The following is a 12,787-nucleotide window of genomic DNA, read 5'->3' as shown; positions in this document are numbered from 1 at the left end:
CCAGGTTTGTAGCGAAAGTTGAATTCAGATTTTGCCATAATGTGTTGGGAGTGGCTGCAAGGACACGCACGGGCAGTGTCTGGTGGACAGTTACCCCACGCTCACCTGGAGGCTAATGAGCGCTGCATGGCCAGTGGCACAGTTAGGAGTTCGTGGCATGCTGATGGTGATAGCGGCCTCAGGAGGTACTGAGCTCACCTGGCGAGATGGGGAGCACGTTTCTTGAGGGCGAGCAACAGCCCATCCGCATGGCAGTGACACACAGCAGATGCTCAGTCAGGTCTGTGTGCTTTGATGAAGAAGGAAAGGACATAGCACTGAATAGTGCCACCAACGTTTAAGTAAGGTCTGCAGAAGAAGTTGCTAGAGGGATAGGAAAAACTAAGAAAGTATAATGTGTAGCATGATTTCCCTAAAACTAGCACTTTGAAGAAGCATCACATGTTATAGCTAAAATATCTGCTTCTTAACTAAAATATCCTGTTTTTCTAGGCATTTCAGAATTTGCTACCTCTCCAGAGAAAGTCAGTGATTACATTTCTCCACTTTTGAACTTTGCTGCAGAGCATGTGCCACGGGCAAAACACAAAGAGACACCTCTCTACATTCTCTGCACGGCTGGAATGAGAATCCTCCCTGAAAGGTGATCCTCCACAGAAGGGCAAGGGCGAGGGTGGGCTCCTGGAGGGGAGAAGGGGTGTTCTTCTCCCCCCTCCTCCTCCTCTCCATCATCATCGTCATCGTCAAAAGGAAAACATTCAAAATTCTTTCTTCAAATCTGGAGTAGTATCAGAACTCTTCCTTTAGCCAGAATCTAGCAAATAGTCTTTAATTGACTTAGGACTATAGTCAACTGTAAAGTTGTCATTTTTAAAAATCTCATCTATTTTATGTAGTTAAGGAATGCTTGCAGTTGCAGTTTTACATCTAGATATCACATAATTCACACAACTTGTTCATTTTGGAAATTCATTCCTAATATCTTTCCAACAAATTTCTTTGTTTTTAAAATTAACTGTTTCATACAAGATATACCAGAGCCCTGGTTTGTTTTTTGTTTTTGTTTTTTTGTTTTGTTTTGTTTTTTCTTTTCTAAACAGAAGATATCAAGCTGTAATCTTTTGATTTGTAAATGTTTTTGTTGCCTGACAGCCAGCAGAAAGCTATTCTGGAAGACCTTCTGACCGATATTCCCGTGCACTTTGACTTTCTGTTTTCTGACTCTCATGCAGAAGTAATTTCTGGGAAACAAGAAGGTTGGTATATTGGTCTTCAGTTTAAAATTTGGGACGCTATTCCTTTAAATCCTCCCCATTTTCATCAGTGTACCCTTTGTTACACTCCTATTATCTTAACATTTGGGAAATAATAGACTTGAAATATTACAATTTTTAAATAACTAAACCAGTTTCTTACATGACTAGTCTTTGTTGCCCAGACATTAAGCCATTGAAAAATAACTATTTGTCTTCACCACATGTAGAGACATAGCTTGATGTAAACTCACTTTGATAGAAAAGGCTTGTGTGTCTTGCCTCAGTTGTGTGGCTTCCTGGGACTTTGATCATTATTAAGCTGTTGGAGCTTCTTCTCAACTTTGATACACTGAGAAATATCAAATCTTTGTTCTATTTTCAAAGAAATGATTCTCCTTGAGAATGAAATGTCAAGTCAATGAAATTATTTGGGGTATAGCTTGCTAGAAATGTATACCAAAAAGTATTTCAAAAGTCATATGTCATTTCAGCATTAATACTTCCTATGTGAAAGACACTGTAGAAAATACAAAAATGGGGTGAAATTTACACATTGCCATTCAGCTGCTTACAAACAAATGAGCTATACAATTAGCTGTTCTATGAGGGTTTTAGGTACCAGAAAAAAGATAGGAAAAAATACCACAGGCGTTCTTAAGAGGGAGGCATTTTTTTTTCCAGCTAGGGCCATGTTGGAGAAAGTGACATCTGAACTGCACCTCAAGGGAGGGGATAGTTCTTAATAGAATGTGCCAGAGCATGAGAAGGGTGGGGCTCTGAGGGAGGAGCAGGAAGCACATGCCAGGCAGAAGAAAGGACTTGACTCAGGACAGGTTGGAAAGAGGGCACTGTAGACAAAGAAACACAAATGTTTTAGTGTGGGTGGTGGGCCTTCTGGAAGGAGTGGCGGGAATGTTAGCGATTGGCTGGCTCTTGAATTATCAGTACAGGAATTTGGACTTCTTTCTGTAGAGGAGTCCAATGCAGAGAGTAGAGCAGGTGGCAACAGGAATAGGGGCAGAGATGGATTAGATGGGCTACCCCCCATCTGTAATGGTTCGAATCAAGGTGGCAATGAAAACCAGGTGTAGGGAATGTGAAACTAGAATCAGACTTGTCAGCTGAGTGAATGGAGGGATAAAGGAAAAAGTAGAAGATACCTTGAAATTTTTTTTCGTTTTTTTGTTTTGTTTTGTTTTGTTTTTTTGAGATGGAGTTTCGCTCTTTCGCCAGGCTAGAGTGCAGTGGGGCGATCTTGACTTACCGCAACCTCCGCCTCCCAGGTTCAAGTGATTGTGCTGCCTCAGCCTCCCGAGTAGCTGGGACTACAGGCGCCCGCCACCACGCCCAGCTAATTTTTATGTTTTCAGTAGAGACAGGGTTTCACCTTGTTGGCCAGGATAGTCTCAATCTCTTGACCTCATGATCCACCTGCCTCGGCCTCCCAAAGTGCTGGGATTACAGGCATGAGCCACCATGCCCAGCCAATACTTTGATGTAAAACTTGACAAGTTTAACATCATAAAAGTGAAAATTCCAGTATTTTGAAACAACTCATAAATTTCTAAAGAAAACTAGCACCTAGCGTATTGTATTTTCCACCTATGTAGATGGTATAACTATAAGCATTAAAGTTGAGAGTTCTTGGAAAGCCATTTGGAGTAATAAAAACAATCAGTAGCAAGGTGTTATTTCAGATGATTTTACAGGTTATCAGGGAATGAAATAAATGAGACGTTTGTACAAACTGCGCTGATAAGAGTTACACAAAATGTTTTAAAACTTTTTCTTCTCTTCACCCTGTAAATGTCTGTAGGTGTGTATGCTTGGATTGGCATTAATTTTGTCCTTGGACGATTTGAGCATATTGAAGATGGTAAGTGTCGTGTTTCCAGCAAATGTATCTAGTTGGAAATTGGTGCTTTTCTGTTTAATCCAAAGGCTGAAAAAAGAGCTAAGCTTTGTGACACGTCTAAGCGTGTAGGAGTAGAATGAGAGGAGCTGCAGTTGAACATAATTCAACTTGATTTTAGTTGGGGGGAGTAGACTGGGTTTGCCTGAATATGCTTGAAATAGACCATGAAAAGGTGACTCTTCAGAAGAGCCCAGTTCTCTGGATTAGTTCTGTTCCAATGAACACTTTCTGTTCTTTCCAGATGATGAGGCAGTTGTGGAAGTTAACATTCCTGGAAGTGAAAGCAGTGAAGCCATTGTCCGTAAAAGGACAGCGGGCATTCTCGACATGGGCGGCGTGTCGACTCAGATAGCATACGAAGTCCCCAAAACTGTAAGCTTTGCGTCCTCACAGCAGGTCATTATCTGTACAAATTTCCTTCTGTTTGGTTTGGTTTTCATTTAACATGTGTCCATCGTTCTTGTTTTGTTTTCTGAGTCTGAACACATCTTTACTGTGCTTGCTGAGGTGCCGCCTCTCAACCCAGGAGAAAGGAGACAGGAGGAACAAGGCAGACCTCAGCTGAGCCGCTTGTGTGTGTTCATTGAAATCAGCTGGTTTGTTTTCTGACCGTAGTTTTTCTTTGGTATATACGCAGTCGCATGCTTGAGTTTCTGTTTATGTTTTCTCTTCAGTCACATCTTTTCTCAACAGATTTTATAAAATGTCACGTAATAATATCTGATTTTTTAAGTTAGAATTTGGGGAAATTCTTTTTTTTTAATGGTTCAGACTTTGAGCTTCCTTGGGGAGGATTGAGGTTTGTATCCACTGCTTCCACATCTTTCAACTGGGGGTTTCCCCGAACTGTTCTCCACCCTGTTCTGTGCCCTCTCAGTTGCTGCCTGGGCAACCTTGTGTGGAGAACCCGGCACAGTTTCCGGATGTATTTCTGAATTGCTACACGTCTTTATTACTCCATTTGTGTTCAGCTGTAGATTAACACCAAAGCCTAGCTTCCTGCATTTTCCCCTCAAAGGTGGGAGGCAGCATAGTGTGGCGCGGAGGGGAGGGTTCAAAGTGAGACGGTGGAGCTAGACAAGCCTGGGTTTCTTCATTATCCTCCTCCTCACTAGTTGTGGGACCTTATGCGAGTCATGTACCTTTAAGCTGGTTTCTTCATCTGTAAATGTGAATGAAAGTACCTACAACATGGTGGTGTAAGAAGGTTTAAATGAGATAATGCATCCAGTGTATCTGTGCACTGCCAGGCAGCTAGTATGTTCTCAATAAATGTTACTGACATCTTTATTAAGCTTCTTGGAAAAATACTTTGTAAACTCAAGTATTATAATTTGTGTTTCCTGCCTCCCATTCCAGACATGCCTCTAGAGACTGTTATGCTCTTTGTAAAAAATCGTGTTTTCCCTTCTCAATATAAAGTAAAAAAAATACATAGAAATAAAGTTTGGAACAAATACTGAAAAATCAAGATTAAGAATTTCCCATGGATTCATCATCTAAAAAAGCCCTTGTTAGCCTTTTAATGAATTGCTTTTCTTTTTTTTTTCTACTCATAGTTTTAAAAAATATGGTTGTGATCATCTTAGTTTGTGATTTTTGTCCTTTATTTAACACTGCATGAGCATGTTCCTCCGTAAGCTATTGATTACTGTAATTAACCTTCCCTTGCTAGTATATATTTAGATGACATCTAGTTTTTTCTGCCATAGAATGACAAAGGACATATTTGCATATAGAAACATTTCTATGTTTAGGTTTATTTCCACAGCATAGGATTACATAAATAAATAATGTCAGAGGGTATGAACTGTTTGGCTCACTTCCTCTTTCAAAAAGTTGTAACAGTATCACAAATTTGCAGCCCATCTGAAATTTCCTGAATCAGAATTGTCATATTGAATTATGAAGGATACTTAGAAGGGTCTTTGGGAAGTGCAGAAGCAGATGTTTTTGTCCCTCTTAGATGAGACTGTTTTTAGACCCTTGTTTTTAGTAGGAGGTTAAAGTAGCTTAAGCTATTAAAGTTTGTTATGCTTATGTTTGCAGGAAGAAGTAGCTAAAAACTTGTTAGCTGAATTTAACTTGGGATGTGATGTTCACCAAACTGAGCATGTGTATCGAGTCTATGTGGCCACGTTTCTTGGGTTTGGTGGCAATGCTGCTCGACAGAGATACGAAGACAGAATATTTGCCAACACCATTCAAAAGAACAGGTAAAGCACCTTTCACTCCTTGGCAGTCACTTGCAAACCAAGGTCTCCCCTCCTAAAAAACAGACCCAGGCAAAGCAGGAAGAACTCAATTAGCAAAAGTGTGTTGCTCTGTTAGCTTTTTATTCCCCCACTAGCTGAGCAGGGAGAAGAGATGAAAGCACACCAGGGTCCTGCCTTCGGCCCTGTGTCCCACGTGCCCTGAAGGAAGTGCGTGCGTGCTCTCTCTCTCTCACCCGCATCTCAACTGATGGATTAGAAATTTCACCATCAGACTATAGAATAGTTTGGAGCCCTGAGTGATGCTACTCATGATGCAGAGTCCTTGGAAAACCCAGTATCTGGAGCACTGCTGGTGTCCTGGAGGCCTCAGGTAGTGTGTTGTCTTGTAGTTGCTGAGGAGATTGAAATATGTGATGTTCTGGAGACTGTATGGATGAACCAGCCTGTGCAGCTAGTTAGTGGATAAAAACCATCGTGAAGGGAATTAGTCAAGAGAAATAAATTATCTAGAAGAGTCAGAGTTAGTGGCTTTTAAATTTAGCAATGAAGCTTTAAAAAATGAGTGTATGTAGAATTGTGGTATAGAAAATATATAAAACAAAACAGCACTCTATTGGTTTAAATTGACTTTATAAGTGTAAGTATATAGCAATTATTTATTTGAAATTTGTAAGAACAGAAAAGCTATTTGGATGAATACAAAAAATCTGACTCTGGGGTTATGTAAGCTATCCTATTTATTACTGTGTTTTATTTGTTTGTTTATTTTGATGAAACAATTTTGAGGGGAAAAAATCCTGATTCATTGAGCTAAGACATTGTATACTTCATTGATTAATCTTAGTAAACCTGTGAAGGCCTGAACTTGAAAAAAGACCAAGTTGGAGCTGTTCAGTACATTTACCACAAAGTCATGTGTGTAAATAGGAAAAGCAATAAAAACCTTTTCCTATGTCTGAATAGTTTTAATTATAAAATTGATAGTCCCATGGTTTTGTATTTTTAATTGGTATTTAGCATATCTTGGTATAATCATTTTTATAGTAGTCTTAAACTAGAAATATTTTATAAACAACATTTGAAATATATTTTTTCCGAAACCTTAATTTTTACTCATTGGTTTTAATATCAGAAAGCTTTATATAATGGATAGTTTAGTAATACTTCTTAATTTAGATATAGGACAACTAAAAATAATAGCATGAAATATATATTTGACTACTCTTTGACTTTTATAATAATTACAAATGTTTCATATATCATGAATTGAGCACTGAAATACACATTTATCTGTTTGCCATTTGTAGTGGTGATTAATTTTTTTTAATTAAGTGAACATTTTTATGGCAAAGACCTTAATTTATTACATTCAACTGCATGATGAGTAACCCTGATCTGAGGAATGCACAACTTGTGAGTGAAGTGAAAAGTGAAAACTTGACTGTTGGTGATGAATATTGAATTCTGACCATGCTTAACTCTACCAGTTCAATACCTGTCAGGCCCCTGTGATTTCACAGTATCCAACACCAACATCACTTGACATTTCGTGAGCTCCTCTCTGTTTCTTACTGCTTTAAGGTGTGCACACACAGTAGGATGACAGATGTTCACTCCCGGAAATTTCATTAGCAAGTAATAAACCTAGTGCCTTTCAGTTAACAAAACTAATGTTTATTTTCTACAGGGCTTCTCAGAGCCCATCGTGCAATGGAAACTGCTGTCTGCTGCATTTGGGACCCATAGCTGATCAAGAAAAAAAATAAGTTGAAACAGAATCATAAAAATAGAGCCAGGCCTTAAACATTCTGTCTTAACTTCTGTATTCATTTGCTAATCCTTTGCTCTGAACCAAGGTCTGTTTTTAGACTCCATCCTTTCTTCGGCATGCACTGCACCCCTCATTGAGATACCAGTTTGTCTTTGTTTAAAGAACACTGAATTCTTAAAGAGATTTGCAAAGCAATTTGGTACCAAATCCTTTTAGACGTTTGCTAATTTTTCCCAGTTTTAAAAATCCTGCCCACACCTGGTTTGATAATTTTCTAGTAACTTGACCTTAGTTTTCTAAAGCATCTAACCTGCTATGCCCAGGACCAGATCTTGTCACAGTCACATTCCTTCCATCTATATTAGGTAAAATCACAAGCACTAGTGGCAAAAATGGGGCTGGCAACAGCACAGTTGCCTTGTGCCCAGCAACTGGGAACGTCAGGCCCAGTTGCCAGGATCATCAGGTAATCGGATAGGTCATCTAACTGGCCTCTGGTAGCCTGTCTGCTGCAGACAAATTTGTATCCTGACTCTCCAAGAAAGTCTTAAGTGTGTATTTTCCTAACTAATTATCTCGGAACCCTTTTCTGTTCCACAGACACCGTCCTGCAGGTCTCATGTCCCACAGAGCGTATTTTGAGAAACACTGGTTTGCAGCCACTTCTTGAAAACACAGTTTTCTGTAGGACTCACGATAAAGTTTCTTGTTTTGCCATAGGCTCCTGGGTAAACAGACTGGTCTGACTCCTGATATGCCGTACCTGGACCCCTGCCTACCCCTAGATATTAAAGATGAAATCCAGCAAAATGGACAAACCATATACCTACGAGGGACTGGAGACTTTGACCTGTGTCGAGAGACTATCCAGCCTTTCATGAATAAAACAAACGAGACCCAGACTTCCCTCAATGGGGTCTACCAGCCCCCAATTCACTTCCAGAACAGTGAATTCTATGGCTTTTCCGAATTCTACTACTGCACCGAGGATGTGTTACGAATGGGGGGAGACTACAATGCTGCTAAATTTACTAAAGCTGCAAAGGTACCCTTGAGAGACGCCATCTGCTCCGCATGCTTTTGAGAGACCAGCGTGGACGGTGACGGGTTGTGTCCTCACTTCACACTGGCAGGGAAGGATGGAGTGTGGAAGGCTGCACTGCAGCTTGTTGGAATCCTGTTCTCTTTGCTTGGAGGGAGGTTGAATAGTCACAGCAGAAGTAAAAAATGTACTGTAAGCTGACTTCTGCCCACCACTCCATTAGCTACCCTGGTCATCAGTTACCTCCAAATTACACTGTTTTATGTCATTTTTATGCTTTGCTGCCATCTGACAATTCTCCTACTAGCCTTCCCGCTCCCTGACCTGCCAGGACACTCCTGTTCTTGTGTTCTCTCTGCCTTCCTGACACACCTTAAACTTAGGTGATGCCAGACTTCCACACTTAGCCCCTCACCTTCAGGTTCTTGGATGGTCTCATCCATGCTCAGGGTTTGCTGCTGCCTCTCAAGAAGAGGCTCCAATCCTGACCCCTGCCCAGTTGCCTGCTAGATTCCACAGCTCCAGACAAACCCACCATTTTCTCTTCTCTCCATTCTGTTCCTGTTGTTCTCTCTTAGTTAATGGCATCACCAACCATCCAGTCCCCCTCCCTGCAGCCTAGGAGTCATGGACTTCTCCCTCTAACCAGTTCATGTCTCTATACACCCCAGTGTAATCAGTCACAAATGTAATATTTTATCTCCCAAGTGTTCCTCAAACCCATCTTGAAGCACAGAGCACTGTATGCTGTAATCATGTCAAACAGCTGGCTTCCCTCGTGCTCTCCACGACTTCTCCTCTGTGTCCATGTTCATGTTCCTGAAGCGCCTATGCTGAGCCCTTTCTCAAGGCCAAGTGCTTTTTCCTTGAGCTCCCTGTCAGCCAGGCCCATCTCCCACATCTCTCAGCAGTGTCTTCATCCTTTAAAGAGAGGTCGGGATGGTAGCCACCTCGAGGAGTTAAGTATTACACTGAGAAGATGCACTTACACAATGCTCAATAAAAGTTACTAATATTATAACAAATAACTTCAGGAAATAGTGGGATCTCTTTCCCTTCTGTTAAAGACCAAAGCCTTTTGTTTTGATTTTCCCAGTAGCTTGTACTGTGTCCTCCGCAGGTACAGGATTTAGTTTGAAGTAGCTAAAATACTGCTTCACTTTTCCAAAAATGTATGTCTGTACCATGCAGTCATGGAGGGAGAAACTAAACAGTTTTGGAGAGGTTGGTTGTGTACAGCAAAGCTCTCTTTAACAATACCTGGACAAAATTTTAAGGCAAAGCATTGTGTTTGCGAATCAGTAAGTATTCCCTGAGTGTTTGCGTATATCTTGCATTTATTGTATGTTAAGCTTGTGTGTTTCCTAATGGGAAGGATATGCTTGTTACAAATATAAATTTGGTAAACCATTTTTAAAGTGAGAATTTTAATAAGCCTTTAGTAGTGATTTATTTTGGTAAATTTGTTTTCAGGATTATTGTGCAACAAAGTGGTCCATTTTGCGGGAACGCTTTGACCGAGGACTGTACGCCTCTCATGCTGACCTCCACAGGCTTAAGTAAGTACTAGAAGATCAAGCCCAGGGCACTCTTTAAGAACCATAATTCAGTGTTGGCCCCACTGACTGGCCACACCCTGGCCTCAATCCAACTTCTCCTCACTCACTGTTCTTCCCATCTACCCTGGACCCCTTTCAAACGGGACAAATACTTGTGCCCAGACATATTCCATATCTTTTTTGTTTTAGTCACTTTTACTGTCTCTTCCGTCTGAAATTCCCATGTTCATACCTTTGCTTGTTCAAGTCCTGCCCAGACATCAGAGTCCAGTCAGAGGCTGTCCCTTTCCAGTCTCGCTGTGTCCCCTCAATCAGACTTCATCCCTTTCTCTGAGTCTCAGGAATTCATCCGACTTCGTTAATGCATTTTATCATGTTCTGCTTTGTTTTTCTGTTGCTTTTTAAAAATCTCCTTTCATCGTAAGTCATTTCAGTGCAGACACTGTATCTTACTAATTATTCTATCTTACTACTTGCTTAGCACAGTGCTTGGCCAAAAGTAAACCTCTAATAAATATTTAGAGTCATAGAATATCAGAGCTGAAAAGAACCTTCCTACCATCTCATTTTATAATCAACTGAGGTACAAAGAGGTTGGAACCTGTTCAGTATTCATTCAGGGAATGAATGGTGAAATGCCAGAGGGAAAAGAAATCTGTCTCAGGGACATATGACATTACGCCGAGACCAGGTTCATGCACTAACTGATTTGACAGGTAGACTGCTCCATCTTGTGGGACTAGGGATGTGAACCAAGTACATCAACCTTGAAACGCACGCAGTGGGTTTGGGAGAGCCGACCTGAGGAAGCCCCTGCCCCACGGCTGCCCGGAGAGGGAAGGATTGTCTGTGCGCCTGCTGTCTTGACAGAGCAAGTCAGTCTGACTTGCCTTTGTGCTTGCCGTTTGTAGGTATCAGTGCTTCAAATCGGCCTGGATGTTTGAGGTGTTTCATAGGGGCTTCTCATTTCCTGTCAACTATAAAAGCTTAAAGACTGCCTTGCAAGTTTATGACAAGGAGGTTCAGTGGACCCTTGGAGCCATCCTCTACAGGACCCGCTTTCTACCATTAAGGTAGGGCTGTGAATTTGGTAGCAAGAATCAAAAAGATGCTTTTCTGCAGTTACAGTGCCTCATGGCAGCTATGGCCTGTGCCTGTTTGGGGCATTGCTATTAGAGCCAGCCACAGCAGAATTGTGGGGACAGTGATGCTTGCTTTTGGTCTTGCCCCCCCCCCAATAAGTGCTTCCTCCCTTCCCACCCTACCATCCTGTAATACACAGCCCTCCTGTCCTACTGCCCTGTGTTTGGTTATTCTCAACTGTCTGTTCCCCAACCCTGGTAAAAGGTCAGTTCCGGAGTTCTTTTTTTTTTTGTCTTTTTTTTTTTTTTTTTTTTTTTCCTTTTTGTGGAGAACGGGGTCTCGCTATATTACCCAGGCAGGTCTCGAACTCCTGAGCTCAAGCTATCCTCCCGCCTCTGCCTCCCTGAGAGCTGGGATTACAGGCGTGATTATGACTCAGGCCTCTTTTCCAAATACTGTTTTTAAATGCATGTATAAATACATAGGATTACAGAAGAAACCATCATATTGAAATAATATTCATCAAAATATTACAGAAAACAAGTTTGTGATACTGTGATACGTGTTCTTCTTTATTAACATATTAAATAACAGGATCTGGCAGCAGAATTAGCACTTTCTGTAATTTGTTTAGGCAATGAGCGTCAGTGATATTTTGAGGCATTAGTGGTACCATAATGTGATGTGAAAGATCTGTGATTTTCATTAGTAACAAAGTTGCAGGTGCTGCCAACGCTAATGATAGTTTGTTGTCTGCATTTCTGGTCAAAGAAATGCTACATTCAGTCAGCGCTTGGGTATAACAAAGATGTGCATTTTTCCCCATTCACGTTTGCAGATCTGCTGTCAGTTGACCTGTGGTATGAACCCGAGTTACCAGATAGATGAGATATTTGCTCTTCCTCCCACCCCCTTCATTTAATTGAGCATTTCTCAGCGACCCTTTTAACTGGGCTAACTGTAAAAATAGTGAGTCATGGGTGTTACTGATCACAAGCATGCAGTTTGTTTACACGTTGACTACTTTGTGTCAGCAAATCCCTCACGACTCTTCTAAATTCCTCTGATTTTGGTTACCCAAATTATAATGACAGACTTCAGAGTATACTTTCAGGTGTTATCTCATTGACACTTAGAAATTCCCTGCATTGGGCTGTTCTGTTCTCCATTTCAGAGGTAGGGTTGCAGTTCCTGAAGTACAGCTCTGGGGCCTGGGCCCCGCCATCCCCCGTGCACCGTGTCCACCCCTTTCCTTGCTTACTGTCCTGTTTGTTGTTTGGTGTTCACATGGGCAGAGACATCCAGCAGGAAGCCTTCCGGGCCAGTCACACCCACTGGCGGGGCGTCTCCTTTGTCTACAACCACTACCTGTTCTCTGGCTGCTTCCTGGTGGTGCTGCTGGCCATCCTGCTGTACCTGCTGCGGCTGCGGCGCATCCACCGGCGCACTCTCCGGAACGGCTCGGCCGCCGCCCTCTGGATGGAGGAGGGCCTTCCCACCCAGAACGCCGCGGGGACCTTGTGATCCTGTGATCTTGTGATCCGGCTCATAGCTCCACGAAGACTCAAAGACTCGAAAGGAAAAGCCATTTTTGCCTCAGGGTTTCTCCTCTTTATTTTCCTGTGGTTTTGTTTTTTATTTCCCTTTTTTGTTCCTCCAAACAAAAACAAAAAATCCATTGTTTGTAAGCCCTGCTGTCTAGAAGTATTGCATTTAGCCCTTTTGAGTACAGCTTTAAATTGAGGAGTGGGGAAAAGGGAAATTCACTTGATTTTTGCTGCACAGGGTATCTGCCAAAAATAAATGAGATTTCTGGGGTTTCTTTAAGGAATGTTAGATTTAAACAAATGCACTTTGATACCGGAGGGAGGTGGAAAGACACATTCTGTCAGTGGAGAGGGGACTGAATAGTGATGCTTTTATAGAACCAAAAAACTTACTGCCT

General features: G+C 41.6%; 1 protein-coding gene across 1 annotated transcript in view; it reads left to right on the top strand.

Moving 5' to 3' along the window:
* ENTPD4 (ectonucleoside triphosphate diphosphohydrolase 4) overlaps positions 1–12,514 on the top strand; it is a 19,004-nt gene extending 6,490 nt beyond the window's left edge. Inside the window, exons 6-12 of the mRNA XM_011968824.1 lie at positions 3,073–3,132; positions 3,413–3,543; positions 5,221–5,387; positions 7,879–8,203; positions 9,674–9,759; positions 10,671–10,832; positions 12,138–12,514. Coding sequence (XP_011824214.1) covers positions 3,073–3,132; positions 3,413–3,543; positions 5,221–5,387; positions 7,879–8,203; positions 9,674–9,759; positions 10,671–10,832; positions 12,138–12,366 — 1,160 coding nt within the window. The 3' untranslated portion in view covers positions 12,367–12,514. The remainder of the gene's footprint in view (positions 1–3,072; positions 3,133–3,412; positions 3,544–5,220; positions 5,388–7,878; positions 8,204–9,673; positions 9,760–10,670; positions 10,833–12,137) is intronic.
* The last annotated feature ends 273 nt before the right edge of the window (positions 12,515–12,787 follow it).

The sequence above is a fragment of the Mandrillus leucophaeus genome, unplaced genomic scaffold (genome assembly GCF_000951045.1).
Source record: "Mandrillus leucophaeus isolate KB7577 unplaced genomic scaffold, Mleu.le_1.0 Scaffold86, whole genome shotgun sequence".
NCBI lineage: Eukaryota > Metazoa > Chordata > Mammalia > Primates > Cercopithecidae > Mandrillus > Mandrillus leucophaeus.
This window is presented reverse-complemented; position numbering and strand designations above follow the sequence as displayed.